Here is a 20642-nt window from a genome sequence, read left to right as displayed (position 1 = left end):
TTGCGTTAGATTATCAGTGTCATATACTAAAATGGAATTACAAATATTTGTATCGACATTAGGTACTGGGAATAATCAAGGGATTTAGAGAAAACGATAGTTTGGAAGTACATGACCATATTTAAATTTAAAATATGATTTTATTATCTCCATTTTACATAACTAGATATAAAATTGATTTATGTTATAAAAAGAAATAAAAAGAGATGTGGGATATCTGTGAAAGCTTCCCAAAGACCCTAAAAAATCAAAGAGAAAAAATAATAAAAGTCATTCACATGTCAACTTGAGCAGGACATTTCAGCAAAGAATTCTAATCAATTAGTGAGTATTCTAATATGACGTGCTTTTTTCGCTTTGTAAACAACACCGTGATAAAATTCTCCATATATCTATACTTAGCGCAGACTCAGGTAGCACTCCACAGTTAGAAAATAAAATTAAAAATGAGCCCCAAAATGTTTTATCACCTCCTATTCCTGGATTTCTAATACATTAACCTAACTGTTTGTGTTGTACATGTGCATATGTATGTAATCAGTATCTTCCATAGATTCAATTTTCCAAAGTTAAAAGGGTGAAAATTAATTCCTTTTATGTGTATCCATGGCAACATTCAGCATTTATTTACCATAAAATATTGCAAAAAGGGGGGTGAACATGTCATATATCCCCCCAAAATTTGGATAAAACTAGAATTTCAATGCCTTTGAGTGATACCTTTTTAGAAACTGTTTTCTTAAATCTTCCTAATGATCAAATAAAAAATGGGTGTCTTTCGCCTCATTTTTTCGTAAAATTCAATCACAAAGTTCGTGCGATAAAAAGTTGGAAAAAAACATTACAATAATTGCCGGACCAATGTATGGTATGGACATGCAAATACGGACTGTCATACAGAAAACAGCCTATATTACATACATTACATAACCTTGATGTTCATATAAACCCAATACAAAGGCTATTTTAATACTCAGCTATCCAAAAATGAATTTTATTGCACACTAGCTCTCATATTTAAAAAATCCACAGGGGCCAAAATGCGAAACTACACACCTAACTGTGGAGTGCTACCTTAAGGTGAAATTTTTCCCCTCCTGCCTCAACTTTTTTTATGTTTTCTGTGTTCTACTAGTTGTTACGATGAAAATGGTACCTTAGTTTTTAAAATTGGTTCAGTAATAAAGATTTTATGAAGGTTAGCAGTTGGTGTTGAAACGCGACAAAAAGTGATTTTAAAAAAAATGCTGGATCATAGTGAAAAACTTCAAGTCTGTCTCATTTTTGGGGTAAATTTCTAAAACTTTTCCCTTTTTTTTATTTGAAATTATAAAATTACCTTAAAAGAGGACAAATTGTACAAGTTTTAGGTGTTTGAAAGCACTTATAGGTAATTTTTGCTGTAAATAGCATACCTAACCTTGGTTTAGAAGCTCTCAAGCAGGGTATAAATTTCTAACAGTACTGGCATCATTAAATTTAATTAATGCCAAATTATGATATAAAATCCTGCTAAAAATGTTTATTTGACTTATTCGCATTCAAAAATATAAAGCGATACATTCTGAGATTATCATATAAAGCGCAATCTTTGGTTACAAGGGCAAAGCTAACGGGGTACAAATTTAAGACCGCAACATGTCTAAGTGTCAAAATGTGTATATTTGGTTGCTAAGGACAGTAAACAATAAAATTAACATAAATTGCATTCCTAGCAGTTTTTTTACCTTCAGAACTAAAACAAGAACATAAAAGACTAAAGATTTGTGGTCAATTTTAACTTTAAAAGTGCATTTCTGTGCTTTCTGATGTGCCATAAGGTAGCACTCCACAGTTAGAAAATAAAATTAAAAATGAGCCCCAAAATGTTTTATCACCTCCTATTCCTGGATTTCTAATACATTAACCTAACTGTTTGTGTTGTACATGTGCATATGTATGTAATCAGTATCTTCCATAGATTCAATTTTCCAAAGTTAAAAGGGTGAAAATTAATTCCTTTTATGTGTATCCATGGCAACATTCAGCATTTATTTACCATAAAATATTGCAAAAAGGGGGGTGAACATGTCATATATCCCCCCAAAATTTGGATAAAACTAGAATTTCAATGCCTTTGAGTGATACCTTTTTAGAAACTGTTTTCTTAAATCTTCCTAATGATCAAATAAAAAATGGGTGTCTTTCGCCTCATTTTTTCGTAAAATCCAATCACAAAGTTCGTGCGATAAAAAGTTGGAAAAAAACATTACAATAATTGCCGGACCAATGTATGGTATGGACATGCAAATACGGACTGTCATACAGAAAACAGCCTATATTACATACATTACATAACCTTGATGTTCATATAAACCCAATACAAAGGCTATTTTAATACTCAGCTATCCAAAAATGAATTTTATTGCACACTAGCTCTCATATTTAAAAAATCCACAGGGGCCAAAATGCGAAACTACACACCTAACTGTGGAGTGCTACCTCAGAGATATACATAATAATGGCTGTTACAATATACTTCCCACGTAAATCCACATCTATTGGAACCTATTTGTAAACCATTTGCTTATTTTATATTTTTTTTTAAATTGCAGTTAAAAAAGACAAAATAACTTATTCTAATTCGGATGCATAATAAAAAGAAGTAATGCACAAGAGCTCGGAGAAATCAACAAAATAAAAATAAAATAAAATTCCGCGAAAATCTTTTAATGTTTTTGACGCATTTAAGTCATTTCAAAACATGACGTCATACAGATGAAAACGCTACAGGTGAAATTTTTCTGAAAAGTGAACCATCGAAATTCATATAATATTGTATTAAAATTGATTTGTAAGGTAGGTTTTGTTTTATTTTCTATTCTATTGCATTTTTCGCATATTTACTGATTTCAGCAAGTCAACATGGCGGCTCCTTAGTTACAAAATGTCAACTTTGGATTTGACGGTAGCTTACGAGAAAAACATGTAAATTAAAAATGGCAAATGTTGGGTTTGTGAATTTAAAGAATTAAACAGATTTTTTTCTTTCTAGCGGTTATTCACTAAACAATCCATGCAAGCTAACGTGACGGTACCCAAATTGCACCTATTTTGACAGTTTTTTCGTCTACGTTTTTTTTATGATAAAGACAAAAATGTCCATTCTGTGTTTATTTTGTAGCCGTATCCTTCTTTATTATAAAGGTACACCAATTTGATTTTTATTCCATATGGAATCATAGAAAAAATGGTCTAAACTGACCTCCAAACCATCAATGATTCTGAAATGAGGAGTACCCAAATTGCATCCATGCTTATATTCACATCGTCAAAAGTCTAATAACAGAGCTTTTGTTTAATTTCTTCAAATATTTTGAACAATTGGATATTAGTCCATGCTTACTCTTCATTATTTTTTAAATGGATACTTGTAACATATTGTATTTGCTCATTTTAAAAAGATGACGTTTTGATGACGTCGCATGGCGACGTTTCAGTACATTTTGCTTTTTCAGTAAATACTTCATCTGTTGATAAATACTGTGAACGTTTTGTGCATATCTAAATAGTTTTACATATGTTGAAAGATGTGCTTAGTATCAAATCATAAAAATACAAATGGTTTAGTCTCTATGAAATCTTGTAAGGTTTTCGCTGCTAGTTTTGCTAAATAGGTGCAATTTGGGTACTCGGTGCAATTTAGGTACCGTTACGTTACAGATTTTATGAATATTTGAGCTTTATCGAACCGGGAGTAAAAAAAGAACAGCCACACACACAGCATACCTACCATCGCTTCAGTTTCTTAATGACCGTATTTGTCCTATTAGAATCGAAATAATTCATGGAAGCCATAGATTGTTGGAAATTTACACATGGCCTGGGCCGTGATATTCGTTAATTTTATCCCTCGCTGACGCTCAGGATAAAATTCGAATATCACGGCCCAGGCCATGTGTAAATTTACAACAATCTATGGCTTCCATGAATTATTTCTTAATTTAAGCATAGATATTATTTGATTTTCTGTCGATAAAACGAACATTCATAATTCTAGTTTTCGCTTAAATGTTTTAAAAGTCTTGCGCTTAAGGCGAAGTGTACGTAATTAAACTACACAATGGATTTTTTTTAAATTTCACATATGAATTCTGCTTGTAAAATTACACCAGAAAATAAAATAAAAAAGGGGGTAACCGTTTTCGTTTTGGAGATACGAGCCGTTGATATTAACAGCATGACACTGCAAAAATACAAAGGATATATAGGGAAAATCATAAAAATTAGCAAATATTTTTACATTATCTAGATTTTCTATTTTGTTGGTCAATAGATTTTTTTTAAAATTGATATACGATTAAAAAATGAAAGACGAATCCATCGGTGCAAAGAAAGTCCTTAGCAACCGTGCTCGTTTTTACGCTACTCCTTGTTGAAGTTTGTTTTTTTGGCCGGAACATTAAAATAATACGGCGACGTCATTGTCTACAGTAACGTCGCCACAACTTCTACGTCGTAACTCTATTAGTATTATACCGTACAATGTCGTAGCAATGTCGTGCGTGTGTATTACCCATCTTCCTATGTATTACAAATGATCTAAGGTTATAAATTGATAAGTTAATTTTATGGAATATTTCTGTCGCAAAAGAAAATGCAAGTTTGTAAATAAATTAACCGCAAATGAAAGAAATTTACCGTAGACTCTAATTTCATCTTTTCTATATTAGAGTGATTTCCGAACCTTTTTTTAATGCTTGCATGTATTGTTTAATTCTTTTATGAATCAAATATCGAGTTTGAATTTGTCCCGGTTAACACAGTGTTGTCAGAATGAATTGATCGGTTTTAATATTAGGATCGGGTTTACACCTCGTTTTAAATCTTACTTCTGCATGTTTGTATTTAAAAAAGTAAAACAATTGTCTGCATATTTTCATGTTCGTCATTTTTGCACGTTGTCAATCTGAGGATTTGCACACAATGTTGTCTTTATTATTAACCTATTTCATTAGTCATGTTTACACACTTGCTCAAGACGCATCTCTTTCCAAAACATATTTTATTTTACAAAATCCAGTCCAGTGGCAAATATTTCATGCATGTTCAGGACGAGAACAAGTAAACAATAAATACAATAGGAAGTTTTGTTCATAACAGAGGCCATCCAGGATGATGGTCTGGGAAATTTGGAGTGACACTGGAAAATGAGGGTATATTGGATAGGGACAGAAATTTTGCCGTGCAACAGTCCATCTACGCAACCCTCAAATTATAGTTGTTGCAATGGGTTTTTTAACGGGCATAGAGTGTGGCACTCTCTTTACATCCGATGCATCGGATTTAACGTCCCCATTCTGACCGGACGTGACTGCGAGCTTAATACATCCTGCACAACCTAACGGACGCTCCTCTTCGGCAAGTGTTTTACTGCCGGTCGGGAGAAGACCAAGCGACCATATTTCGTTTCCCCAGTCACCCTTGGGGTAACACGGATTTAAACAATAAGCATAATGCATACTATAGATCTTCAACTATTTTAGTTCTTATACATCCGAGGCTTTAAAATGTCAGTCTGCCTTTAGAGTCCCTTATCTAGGTTAATCCAGAAAAAGCGCTTCGGACGCTTGAAATTTAAAACGTGTTGATTTCATTTAATTTTCAGAATTTTTTAGACCGCAATGAGGTTAAAAAGAAGGACTCGCTTATGTATACATTTTAACAAAATAGAAAAGATCAGAGTATTTGGTATAACTACCCGTCGCAGATATTTCATACATGTATATTCAAAATGAAAACATTACAGAGGGTGGTAAAGGTTTATTTTCGTGCAACGTGTTTTGCCATTTTTATTTCACGTGCAGCCGTGAAAAAGGTTCGTTATTCACCGTGTTTCGTGAAATCGGTAAAAAGATCAACGTGCAAGAAATTTTAAATTGTTCGTTCATCGTGAAATGGCAATTTTATTTCGCGTTCTTCCGTGCAGATACCCCCCTTTACGCCCCTCCTTACACCTTATATGATCCTTTTGAGATCGACGTACCTAGTGCAATAACGACCGGAACATACCCACTGTTATGCAATAACATTGTGTATAGGGAAATGCTTTAAATTAACTGGTGTAAAATGAATGATATAAGAATGCGACCTTATAAGAATTATCATGTTCGATGCTTTAAAAATTTACCTAATAAAATGTTATAAGAATGTACTCCGCGTAATGCACGGAGATAATTCAAACTGTATTGCTACACGGGTTTACCTAGCGTAGTGCCGTACGAATATAGCCTCTGCATAATGCAAATGCATAGCTTTCCTATTTATATTATATAAAACAATAAGAAGATGTGGTACGACATCCAATAAGCCAACTGATTAAATGAAGTCGATTTAAGCACTAACTATTAACAACCAAACTGTTTTTAACAATTAAAGGGACAAACATAATGTGTAGGCCACAAAATACTCCGATATGAAAAATGCACTAAACATTAAATTGCCGTTAAGAGTGTCACAAAACTTTCCTGACCTCTTTTCTTTAACCGTAATGATATATTCTACTCATTCATAACCTTGAATTAAGACTTGAGAATAAAATGTTACTTCAAAATTACATTCTTTAATTTGAAATGATGCACTATTTCTTCGAAATTTGAATTTGATAAAGAAGAAATGACGTGTTATATTTTTATCTTACATGTATCATGTGCATGTGTACTTTCAATTTCAATTTGGCTCTAAATTTAGATTTAGTTTTACCATAAATTGCGGACGGAATAGAAGACACCTGTTTATTTTCTGCACATGTAGAAAAAGTTGAAAACTGGGAGTTGAATTACATAGTTTTTACTTACTCTAAGATAAATATTTAGAGTGATCACTTTTTAGTTTACTGAGTATTTTTTGGGGGCCTGATTTGTTAATTTTCGTCTTTGTTCTTCCGACTTGTAAGTGTTGCACTAGTGGTCAAATTATATTCTCTTGGTATCGTCCTATTTTCTAAATGGATATAAATCATGTCCTAAAATTTTCATTTGCACAAAACACGAACATGTCAACGTTTTTTTAATCTAATAATTAATTTCACATGTCAATCATTAATTGTTCGTAACCTAAAACTTTATGTTGAGTACTGTGTGTTTTCGTTCAAAACTACGGCTTTTAAAACGATATTGTTGGGTCAATTCAGGTTTCATTTTCATTAATTTGATATCAAAATAAGTAGAATTGTCACATGTTTTTTTATTTATAATTCTGTTGTGAGGCGTTTTTACAATCTGTTGATATCATAAGTTTTACACGAAATGCCTTCCATGTCCCACGCGTCTAAAAAAACCAGTCAACTGGTATTAAAGTCAGGCTGCACGAAACAATAGAATGCTTTGATTTCTAACTGGAGTAATTCAGATGATTTCTCATGATTAGGTTTTAAGACAGCACAGGCGTGCTTGTTGGATTCATGATAGACCGCACGAAGTAGTTTCTCTTCCGTCCTTTCTTGGAGTAAGAGTAAGGGAGATAACTTGCGTAACTAGCGTCGAACGTTATTAATCCCGTATTCCGCTAGGGGCGTGCAATTACGTACAATTCGCCTTAAACGTAGGTTGTTTTCTCTCTAAAATGCTCTTTCAAACTCTTAATTGCCCCAAGGCATGTCTGCTATCATCACAAATCCAGCGAGTGGACAAGTTTTTTTGAAAATGAGGAGCTTTTTAATACTTAAGAAAATTTATATACACTAGTCACTATATTAATTATTCAACTTAAAATGAGTATTCATAAAACATCAATCGATGAAAACTGTTATTATTATATAACTTTGCTTTTGTACTCATATGAAGCAGATTTCATAACTTAAATTTTCAAAGACAGAAAAAAAACGCATTTTGAAAAGTTCTTCAATTTCCCTTTCAGATGTACAATTGATTTTCTGTCACTGAATCACCCACATTTCAATGAGGACTTCCATCTCATTTGACCACGAAATTAGATTACTGATGAAACATGCTAGATGTATCGTTTGTCAATATAAATTTGATAGTTTTGTTTCAATATATATCTACGTTTACAAAGTTTATGTTTGAACTTATCATTGGCACGAATGGCATGTAGATTCGAAAAATAACCTCTACTACAATAACATGTATCCTTATCAAATAAACTAGTGATTTCTTTCCAAAATCACTATTTTGAGGGCTTAAAGGGGCGTATTTGTTCGACTTTTCACAAAATATGCATAGGTCAGGTCCAGTTTTGTAATGCACAGAAAAACTTAAATTGGTGAAGTTGAAATCATCCCTTCGTAAATATTGCGGACGTCATCACGAGTTGATTGACCGTTATGGACTAACCGTTTCTCAGATGATATCGGATATGTTCCTATTGTCGTAACTACAATCCCGTTTCCTTTTCACAAATGCCACCTACCGATTAAGACTATTTACCGGGTTTGTAATAAGATGAGCAAAACGACGAGTGCCACATGTGTAGCAGGATTTGCTTACCCAACCTGAGCACCTGAGATCAACACTAGTTTTTGGTGGGGTTCGTGTTGCTTAATTTTCTTTTCTTTCTATGTTGTATTTTGTGTTCTATTGTTTGTCTGTTTCTCTCTTTCTTTTGTAGCCATGGCGTTGTCAGTTTATTTTTTATCTATGAGTTTGGATGTCCCTTCAGTATCATTCAACCTCTTTTAAATAATATATTATTAATTATAGTAAATGTTTTTAAAACGAACGGATTGAATAGTTTAATTATCAAGCTCACGACAGTGATGAAAATGTCATTCGCCTACGAACCTGTGTAAACTAGGGATACACTACAACTGCATGTGCATTTCCATGTTTGCCATTCGGTTCCATACTTTGCACAACTATCCACAAAAAAAATTATCATACACTGAGGAGACATTTATTGTCCAAATGCGCATCTGGTACAGAAAAATTGTTACCGTAATTTTTTTTTTAAATACGACTGTCTAACTGGTGATCACTAGTATATATTCTCTTCAAACCTTCTTATGTGACACTTTGTCAATGTCCTTTTACGCATCTTCTCAATAATCAGATTAATGTCCGGTGTATTATGTTAATTTTCTTCATAGTTGTAGGTAAGGACTTTATAATTATACATATTTAATAAAAGATTCAGTATACTTTTAACTTGAAAAAAATATTCTTCAAACTATGTTAAAATTACATTTGATTAAAAAATTCATAACAAATTTGGAACAAACACAAACATTGATAACATGACACTAGGTACATGTACATGCATCTGACGAGAAAGTACCTTCGTTTTGATATTTGTAGTCGGTATGCTTCCTTTGGTTCTTCTATGGTAATTTTTGACTTTGCCAATTCATAAATATTATAAAGTTTATCTGTGCAAAATTGATTACAGATGTTTGTGTAAAATACGACCGAAAAAGTAACCAAGTACAAAGGTTGCTTTATAGAACAAAACAAAAGATAATTTTTAAAGTATGCGAATACAATATTGACATCACATGTTTTTAGAAATTCTTCAACATGTATACATCAAACCTCTGCACTGTCAGATTTTTTTTTTTTTTTATCTATAACGGTTTATAAGATAAAAACAATGCTTGCTTCCTAACCCTCTTTATATGTTTGCCTTTGTGATCAAGTTTGTTGGCAGACTGTGACAAAATACAATTTAATGAACTAGATACCCCAAGGCATACAGATGTACTCGATCGAAAATAAATATTTTTAAGCCAAAACGAATAAGAAAAACATGTTTCGTTATACAAGTCCTCATGGCACTTGAATCAAACAGTTGGAAATATATTCGGAAATTGGAGATGATCAAACACTAAACCTTCCCCAAATTATTGTACCCAATAACTGCTACGGCTATATATGACTGGAGTTAAGACGACCTTTGAATTTGGAAAGATTTTAAAGTTTTGTGAGCACGTTAAGTACAAAAAAGATATGAATCTTTGATTTTTCATAGTAAAATTTTAGTGTAATCGTTATAACCTTTCGTAATGTGTTTTTGTAGTCTTTATGAACATTTTTTTATACTGATGCTTGTTTGCTATTTTTTTTTTATAAGTTACAAGAGTGTATTGATACTTTGATATTCATTCAGTATAAGTTATTTTTAAAGTTTTGTTAAGTTTATTACAATCTATATGAACTACTAATTTAATAAGCATTTGGATACAAAGCTGAAAGACATTCTTATGGATACAATTGAAAAACAGAATCATTACACACATAATATGACGTCATACTAGACACAGCTTTCAAGCAGTCAAAAGGATCAGTATGCGAATCTTTAGGTACAACAAACAACTGACTTGTATCGAAAAGTATTTCTGTATAATTAGTAGAAATAGGCTCATTATGGTTTGTGGCGACTCCCAAAACTTCAATATCTGATTTGTTTAGATTTAGTATTTGGTCTCTGATTTCAGCGGAATAACCAGTGAATAAAGAAGAAAACATCACAACTATTTTCCTAGCCAGAGGTCGTCCACCATTTGAACTACGAAAGGCATTAACGCCTACAAATTGAAGAGTGTGGCTTAAATTAGATTCAACAGACACCTTGTCTAACTCAACTTGAAAGGCAGCTGCAATACGGCTGTGAACGTTGTTCGACCATGATAATTTAAATACATAATCAGCATGATCTGAGTATGCAACCATACCTATTTGTACGTTAGGGTTATCGTTATATAAACCTTCAAGTAATTTTCTGATGGCTGTTTTTCGGTATTGAAACCCAATACTCGACTGATTCTTTTGAACATCTAAAAGTATGATGATGTCAGCTTCTGTGTTACGTACGCACACTAAAAATGAAGTAAATGGTTAAAGTTAGTTATTAAATAAAAAATATAACTTACTTGAGTCAAGACTTAATTCAGATTTTATCGTTAAATGAAAGCAAGGTAACACCAATTAGAGAATGATTAATATGCAGTATTTTTTCAAAGAAAAAAAGAAAGATAAAAGTTCCGTTTTAATTGTTATTAAAATTTACTTTGATAAAGGAATTTGCCGTTGAGATCAAGAAACATGTTATGGACGTCACAAAGTTTTGACTGACTCTGCATTCATCTTGTAAACTTTGAAATTTTGCTAAAATCGAAACATATAATACTCTTTTAAACTGTTTTATATCATAAAAAACTTCCCGAATGACAAATATTAAAACTGGTTAAAAATTAAAAAACAGTGAAAAACTATTCTCAAAAATATCTTTGAATTTAAAATAGAATATATATATATGTCATATATAAAATAGACTTTGACATAATCACCCAGTTACCAATTTTTTGTTGTAATTCAAAGAGAAGATTAAAATTTTTCAAAAGCTATTCTACTAATTTTTTGGGGTATTTTTAGAAAAAAATAACAACAATCTTAATTTTGGCTAAGAATTTATCACATTTGAATATAAATAATTTCGTAAAAGGTGGCTTTTTCGACACTTTTACATAAATCAAACTCTTCTTCCAAAGCGTTAAGTTGGAAGGCATAATGCAAATAGTCAATAAACACCATTTACAAATATCCACCCTGTCATCTGACGGAGCAATGTCGTGCATACAACTGAAGAATGTTTTCTAAATTTTCGAACTTTCTATTTTCTAATTGAAGGGACCAAAACAGTGGGTTTTTTAATCACTATAGATCAGTTATTGTGAAACTAGTATTTTAAGGACAATTGTTAAAAACAAATGTTTTCGTTTATTTTATATGCATTCTATGCAAATGTGATGTTTCACACAAGACGGACCATAAGATGCATTTTTCAATTTGTTAATTTGTTTATAAAAGTTCAAACAGTTTGCTTGAAGTTTAATTAGATAACTTTACGCATGAGATGTCGACCAATGGGGTATTAATTAAGCATGTGGTAGCATTGCACTCATACCACATCTTATCATATCTAGTAGCATTGTAAAAAAGCATTAGGATTATATAAGTTTATGTAGCTAAATATCTACCTGGACAACTGACGTCTATACTGTCTTGTATTAGCTGGTTGTAAATATCATCTAGGTGCATATGGTTGAACGCGTAATATTTACTGAATGCAATGTTTACAATCTCATCGTGAGAAACTGCATTCCCAATGCCTACTGTGAAAAGTTTTATTCTTTTTTCTCTCATTTTTTTGGCTTGTGATAATGTGTTCATTCTATCAGATGATAAACCATCATAAATTAAAATGACATATTTGTAAGCAGAGATACGAGATCCAGATGACTTGTCGTGAAATATCTGCAATTAATGAAAAATGAAAACCATTAACATGATAAGCAATGAAAGTTTCAGAAAGATACTCATTGATAAAGTGAAGTTTACTCCTTGTTAACCTCTCCCTTTAGATTTGTTCACATGCCTAAGTCGAATGGTAAACAATAAAATTTAAAAAGAGCCTTCAAATCAAAACTGAAGACTTATAATCAAGAGTATTATCGCACGGCCCGGGGTTAATTAGTTTTAAAAGTTAACAATTTGAAATATTGTTTGTTATATTTGAGAAGTTTTGTAAAATGTGTTTTTTTGTATAATTTTTCATACCTCGTCTGCTTTTTGTAAGGCCTCACCAGTATGTGTTGGTCCATTAGAAATGAGTATTTCATGAAATGCAGATGTAACTGATTGTACACTTTTATAATCTATAAAGTTAAAGACAAGCGAGGGATGGTAGTTGTATTTCATCAGAGCAATTTGAAAATCTTCAGATCCTATAGGCAACCTTTTAACAATGTACGTCATAATTTCGATAGTTCTATTTAGATGACCTTCTGTACTGGTAGATGTATCTACTATAAAAAGAATATCAGCTGGCCCGGGTCTACAGTCTATGAAAGAAAGTTATAGTTCATGCGATACATTATTAACATAATTCATAATCTGTAGGCAAGTAAACTAATTATTATTCTTATTTACTTGCACCATTTTCTGTATGTCTGCTAAATGACCAGAATTCGTCGTATATTTATAGTGTCAATAATTCTGCAATTTATTGATTAATGTCAAAAGACGGAAAATAATAATGGCAGTTTCATGAGCCACAAATGTTTTTATTACTTTTCTTTTCTTCATTTTTCTTCTTTTGAGGATAAAAAAAGGTAACCATTTTCATAATAAAGAATACTAGTAAACTTCAAAACTTCATCAGCATTATATCTTAATATTGGTTTCTGGCAACATATTGATAAACTATCTTAACATTATACAATATTCCAAACATTAAGAAAGAACCATTATGTAGCTTCAAAGAATAAAAGGCTAGAATAAAAAACGATTATCTTTTACTCTGATAAATAAGATATGTTAAAATCTAAATGTTGCTTTGGACAAGATAAAAATGTTTTTACCAGGTTTACAAACATTCCACTGTATCTTTTTCTGACCATTACAGTTCAAATTATCCACGTTTGTTTCATTACTGCATGTGATATTATAATCATTCAAATCACAGGGTTTACCTGAAAAAAAATGTGAATGAGTATGTTGAGTATGTTAAACTGTCCCGTTATTTCAGCAAATATCTTTAGGTTATAAAAGTTACATATAAAACTTCTATTGCGTAAAACAAGAGTACAATGAGGCTGACAGAACTATAACAATATATCAAGGGTTTAGTTTTGTTAATCGATGTTTGGTTTTTGGGTAGTCTTTTTTGGGGTCATATCTGTTCCGACAAAACAAATAAAAGTCTACTTTGACAGGAAGTAACAATAGATAAGGAGTGAGCCCGGATGAATGCGGTTTATCTTGGATCTAAGCTTATACGAGAGCAAGACACTAGGTCTAAAAAGTTTAAAGTATTTTTTTATCCAGTAATAACACAGAGACAGAGTCAATTTTATTTCAATGAAGAAACTGTTAACTTATCAAAGATACTAGGATTTAAATTTTGTATTAAATGAACTGAACAAAACTATCTTAAATTCAAGCGTATACGAGCGAAACACACACTATGTTTTAAAAGATGTAAGAATATTGCTTTATCAAGTTATAACACAAAGACAGATACGATTTTATTTCAATGACGAAAATGTAAATAAAGTTACCTTAGATATCAGGATTGAAATTTTGTATTTAATAAACAGAACAAACTCTACAAATTGACCCCTTCAACAAAGTCACATAGTATAATGCATTAAAACAATAATACTGAACTTCAAGGTAAATACAAAAAGAAAAAAGAAAAAAAACCTGACATCATCACACGTTATTAACAAACGGAAGGAGTAAAAATCAATTGTCACATTCCTGACTTGGTACTGGCATTTTCCGAAGAGTGATAACAAATTACTGTTTTGTACATTGGGAACTATTGCGTAACACTTCGTTTGGGATACTCTGCTGCAGGTGTTGAAGATCGTCTTTTGGTATACGACAGAGAAGGAAAAAAAACGCTATAGATTGTTCATTATAGAATTTCAAATTTTAGAATTTCTATGGATAAAGAGACTCTTTTATATGAACTGACTAACGACTTATGGTACAATGAAATTGCAAGTTCAAGGTTTCTTTGGATATCTCTCACTTGACATTTCAAATGTTTAAACAGATGTCCACGTATACTGACAAGACTGTAACATAAGTAATTTATTCGCATAAGATGGGAAACGTTTTCAAATGTTGTGGATGAGCTCATGCTTGATTTTCTCACTGTTCGTCATTTTGAATGAATGTTGTCTCAGTCTTGAACAAGAATTTTTTTCTTGATTTTTTTTCGATCGACTTAAGAATATGCGTTCTCAACAATTACCAATCCCTTTATATTTGCATGGACTTGTAATAGATACTTATGTTATGTTACTACGCTGAACATGAAAAACTACAAGATACTTATGTTATGTTACTACGCTGAACAAAAAAACCTACAAGATACTTATGTTATGTTACTACGCTGAACAAGAAAACCTACAAGATACTTATGTTATGTTACTTCGCTGATACATAAACATGAAAACCTACAAGATACTTATGTTATGTTACTACGCTGAACATGAAAAACTACAAGATACTTATGTTATGTTACTACGCTGAACATGAAAAGCTACAAGATACTTATGTTATGTTACTACGCTGAACAAGAAAACCTACAAGATACTTATGTTATGTTACTTCGCTGATACATAAACATGAAAACCTACAAGATACTTATGTTATGTTACTGAGCTGAACATGAAAAACTACAAGATACTTATGTTATGTTACTACGCTGAACAAGAAAACCTACAAGATACTTATGTTATGTTACTTCGCTGAACAAGAAAACCTACAAGATAATTATGTTATGTTACTACGCTGAACAAGAAAACCTACAAGATACTTATGTTATGTTACTACGCTGAACAAGAAAACCTACAAGATACTTATGTTATGTTACTACGCTGAACAAGAAAACCTACAAGATACTAGTACTTATGTTATGTTACTACGCTGAACAAGAAAACCTACAAGATACTTATGTTATGTTACTACGCTGAACAAGAAAACCTACAAGATACTTATGTTATGTTACTACGCTGAACAAGAAAACCTACAAGATACTTATGTTATGTTACTTCGCTGATACATAAACATGAAAACCTACAAGATACTTTATGTTATGTTACTACGCTGATACATAAACATGAAACCCTACAAGATACTTTTGTACGACTTTGCCCCCCGCAGAGCTATAGAAAAATAGCACATTAACGGGTGTTACACGGACTCTTTTTAGACGATACACGGACACTTTTTAGTTGTAACACGGACACTTTTTATGAATAGAATCACTCGTGCATGATCAGTGAGTTTATGGGCACTTTAACTTTCAATTAGATTTGAACTTTTTGTTTCACCGACTTATTTCCTGTCTTTTTATTGAACAAAATATTTACGTTAGCATCAATATCTTTTTTCAAACATTTCCAGTTAAATACTATTTATATCAGTACACTAAGGGATTAGACATTTAACTTCAAAAAGGGGGGGGGGGTATGGTTTTCCTCTAAAATAGATATTTTGATCCCAAATTTTATGAGAAAATTTTATGGTCAAGCAGATGACAAATTAATGTTTTGCATGATTCCTGATTTTCCGAATACCGTTAATAGTACTAATTTATCCAAAAACATTTGGGTGGTGTCGTTGTAAAGTAAATAGTTAATATACTAATAAAAGAACAGACCGCCCCCTTTATGAAGTAAACTATTTGGTCAATAAATGTTTTCTTCAATATATGGACATGAATAGTATTTTGGACATTGCTGAAAGTAAAGAAATGATGATACTGACGTGTATATTTCAATAAAAATAAGACAAGAAATAAGCAAATAAAAATCAAATCTAATATCAAAAGATAAAGTCCCTATCAACTCACCTATGCACGATTGATCCTATAAACAAAAAGTGTTCATGTAATACACGTCCAAATAAGCAGCAAATCTAGAAAAAAATCATTCAACTTATGTCATCAATTTTGGGCGGTAAGCTGCGATTGGATCATATATTAACACGTGTTTAATCCCGATCAACACTTGCAGATCTAGAGACGAGCATGAATTAAAAAAAAATCAAAGTATATGCCTGAATATATAATATTAAGACAAAATCCATTTTTTCATAAACATTTCATTCACTAATGGAGCAGGATATTCATTCTTTTGATACATTTATATTTATATCAGTGGCGGATCCAGGTCCAAATCCAGGACAAAACAGGGGGGTCCAACTTTATGTCCCCGTTTAAATGCATTGCTCGTCCAAAAAAGGGTTGTCCCAACCCCTGCGACCTCCACCACTGAATATTAAATTCATGTATTTGGCAACAAACGCGCGATTTTACGAAAAAATTTTATGGGGGGATGGAATGGCACATCCTACATTTTTTCATCAAAAATAAAGATCACAGCCTGTTTATTTAAAAATGAATTAGACCTCCCCCTCTCCGCCTTCCGTTTCATTCATAAAAATCAAACGTTATCTTACTTACCACTAAAATATTTCTTTAATATATTACTTTTTTACGAAGTTGCATTTAATAAATCTTAAATGCGTACAACATTTATCTTTTACTTGAAATGGTTCTTTTCTTTTTATCAAATTATTAGATTCCTGACTTTTTTTCCTTGAAAAAAAATCTCGGTTGAAGGGAAAAGAAAAAAAAATGTGTTTATACTATAACTTACATTTACTCCTTTATAGCTATCGGTTTCTCAAATGTTTAGTCTTGCTAAAAGTATTATTACTTTCTTGAAACTATCGCCTCGGACCTTGACCTGACTACTTTTGCAGAAAAACTACCTGGCAACGATTGTTACCGGCCGGTTTCTTTGTTACCTTTGTATTTTATCTAATACATGTTATGTTACTTCGCTGATACATAAATATGAAAACCTACATTTTTGACAAATAACTGGGAGTTTAACTGACTGTTCATTACAAGGCAAATCATTCCATTCTGAGTTCTGATGTAAATGTCCGCAATTTTCCATCCCTTTAGCGTTATCAGGCTGATCTGTTAAAAAGACTTTGGATCTTGTCAAAATTGAATTTCAGAACATAACATAAATATACATTTCATAGTACAATGTTGTATGTTGATGACGTTCTTGTTGTTTTCCTCTTTCCATATATATTTATTGAAACATGGGATAGACAATTGTTTGTACACCATGTACACCGCAATCGAAATAGGGATTTGCCATTGGTTAGTCTAGTCCAATTACAGGTTTTTACAATAGATTGATTTTATGATAACCGCAAAGGCAAACGAATTGCAATTGCAGACCTTTTTATAGAAGTAAATGCATCTATTTAGTTTTATAGACAGTGTTTTCTCTATTGACTGGATAACTTTATGCTCGCTCACATACTTGTACTTAATGTCAATGTTATAAATTATGTGGAAAATGTGTTGGAAAATGTATTTGAATATTTGTCATTTGTCGTTCGTCATGGAATATAAATCATGTTAGCCATTGAATTAAAAACAAGCAACAAAAAATGTACATACTTTTTCCCCAGTTCATATCTGTTTTATTAACTGGAGATCCATCTGCCCATATCCAGTTTCCTTCTATACATTTATCGTTTATGCCAATCCAACCATTTTCGATACCATTCCTTAAATATGAAAAACAATACTCTCTCCAGAAACAATTGCTGATCTTAGAAAATAATGTTCATGTAACGCAATATAGATTACTATTTACTTAGTCTCACTTAAAATCATGAACCTGAAGACCCTATCATGGTACATGTATTGGGTAGATGAGTTTAATGGTATGGATACCAAATTTTCATTTTCTTTTAAAAAACGTGATAGAAATAAAATACATAATGCAGTGTTAATAAAGGAATAATTCGTTGGAATGAAAGTTTTATCTATATAGTAAAAGGTCAAATATATTCATTTTAAAGTATCTTGATAAATTCGAACTCGATATTATCACGGTAACAAGCAATATACAAACTTGTATGTTGTTTGTGAAGTATTGATAGTGCTTGTTATGTATAATACACTACTACAACATAGAACATATTGTTGTATAAAACTCAATTCACCTTCTTAAAAAATCTATGTTCCAAATATTCATATGTACAGTCGGGGAAAATAAAATAGCGTCTTCCTTGTCACACATCACGACAGCTTTCTCCCATGTTTCTTTGATTGCACCTTGCTGGTCTTTAAGCACCGCGTATAACTTACCATTGTGTTCTTCCCAGTTGTCACTGCCCTTAACTGTTAATTGAAACCAAAATTATATGCTGATTTATATACAATGCTGCTTTTCCATAATATAGATTTATTTTTTCGTTTTTCATTAAAATTTAATTATTGTCCAATTATGTATATTGTAGATAAACAAAAATTGAAAAATGAATATTTATGTGACTTGTAAAATACTCCCCCGACTAGTTGCAATTGATAATTTAGTCTACAATATTAATAATGCTATAATTAAGGATCGGATATTGAACTTCAATGATGCTGTATCATTATAGATTGAAATTCAAACTTCTGCTTATAATACATTATAGATTTCAAAGTCGGTACATTTTTAGATATTTTCAAAACATGACGATTCTGCTTGAACAGGTTGGAAACTTAGGAAAATGTTTTTGCTATTCGCCGAAATTTTCACGTATGCCTTGACCTTTACTATAACCTCTCACTAAAAATTCGAATAACACACAGTGCAAGTAGAAATGTAAAAAAGTAAAATCACAAAAATATCTAATTCCAAGGAAAATTCATATCAAAACGGAAAGTCCCTAATCAAATGTGAAAATCAAAAGCTCAAACACATCAAACGAATGAATAACAACTTTCATATTCTTGACTTGGAACAGCTATTTTCTTATGTAGTTTATGGTGGTTAAAACCTGGTTTTAAATCTATCTAAAAATCTCACTTGTATTTATATTACAGTCGCATCAAATTCCATTATATTGACAACATTGTGTAAACAAAACAAACAGACACAACAGGTAAATATGTCACAACAAGGGGTACAACAGTAACACAAACCCCAATTATTTAACAAATGGTATAGAAAGGTTTAATTACCAAATGCAATTGTGTAGAAAATATAAATAGAAAAGAAAGCATGCATCTCTGATGCATGATTTTTTTTATTATTTATTGGTTTTGGCTTTTAACTAGCTGTCAGTAACTGCGAGTACTCTCAAATCGTATTTTCTTGTTAATTCGACCTGTTGATACTGTTTATAATGCTTTTTTGTTATTTTTTATTTATATGGATCTTGTCTGTACACCAGTTTCCATTATTTGTAATATCTTCAATTTTTCACTTATTCTTACAACTTTTGTATAAACTTCAAGATTATAAAAAAAACGGTTTTTTTCTTAAGTGAACATTGATTGGTTAAATATTTCTTAGTCATGTCCTGTGTTAAAATTTGTTTGTTAGCTTTTTGGTCATGAATGTTTGTCTCTAATATTTGATTAACTGTGCATTTGTATTCAGATATCGCAGATCAAATTTATTCGTTCATTGTTTAATCATACGTTTTTTGATTGAGTTAAGTCTGCCAATTGATATTTTATCGTATGGTTTTCTTTGTTGTGATGTTATGCTATTGTTTCAGAAAAAGGGAGAAGGTTTGGATCCATTAAAACGTTTAATCCCGCTGCAAATGTTTGCACCTGTCCTAAGTCAGGAATCTGATGTACAGTAGTTGTCGTTTGTTTATGTTATATATACGTGTTTCTCGTTTCTCATTTTGTTTATATAGATTAGACCGTTGGTTTTCCCGTTTGAATGGTTTTACACTAGTAATTTTGGGGCCCTTTATAGCTTGTTGTTCGGTGTGAGCCAAGGCTCCGTGTTGAAGGCCGTACTTTAACCTATAATGGTTTACTTTTTAAATTGTTATTTGTACGGAGAGTTGTCTCATTGGCACTCACACCACATCTTCCTTTATCTATGACACTTTTATTTCACTTATTTGTCATATGACTGGCTCTATGTAAATTCTCTATCAAGATCACGATCCGATAAAAGTTGGCAACAAACCCGAAATTTAATTAGCTTACGATCAACAATCGCGAAAGGAAACATTAGTTAAACATTCGTTATAGATTCGTAATATTTTTAAAAAAAAGTTGCATACATGACTTTGTTTGATATATAT

At 31.7% G+C, this 20642-nt stretch overlaps 1 protein-coding gene across 1 annotated transcript; it reads right to left on the bottom strand.

Annotated features, from left to right (window-relative positions):
• Positions 1–10140: 10140 nt before the first annotated feature.
• LOC139528020 (collagen alpha-5(VI) chain-like) lies at positions 10141–19513 on the bottom strand. The gene is made up of 7 exons (XM_071323798.1): positions 18549–19513; positions 17998–18107; positions 17383–17499; positions 13355–13465; positions 12552–12835; positions 11972–12248; positions 10141–10810 (listed from the first exon to the last, which is right to left on the bottom strand). Exons 1-7 carry the CDS (start codon positions 18623–18625, stop codon positions 10194–10196), a joined length of 1593 nt encoding a protein of 530 aa, XP_071179899.1. The 5' UTR covers positions 18626–19513; the 3' UTR covers positions 10141–10193.
• Positions 19514–20642: the final 1129 nt, after the last annotated feature.

The sequence above is a fragment of the Mytilus edulis genome, chromosome 6, assembly GCF_963676685.1.
Source record: "Mytilus edulis chromosome 6, xbMytEdul2.2, whole genome shotgun sequence".
Taxonomy (NCBI): domain Eukaryota; kingdom Metazoa; phylum Mollusca; class Bivalvia; order Mytilida; family Mytilidae; genus Mytilus; species Mytilus edulis.
Note: the sequence above shows the minus strand (reverse complement) of the source record. Positions and strands in the feature narration are given on the sequence as shown.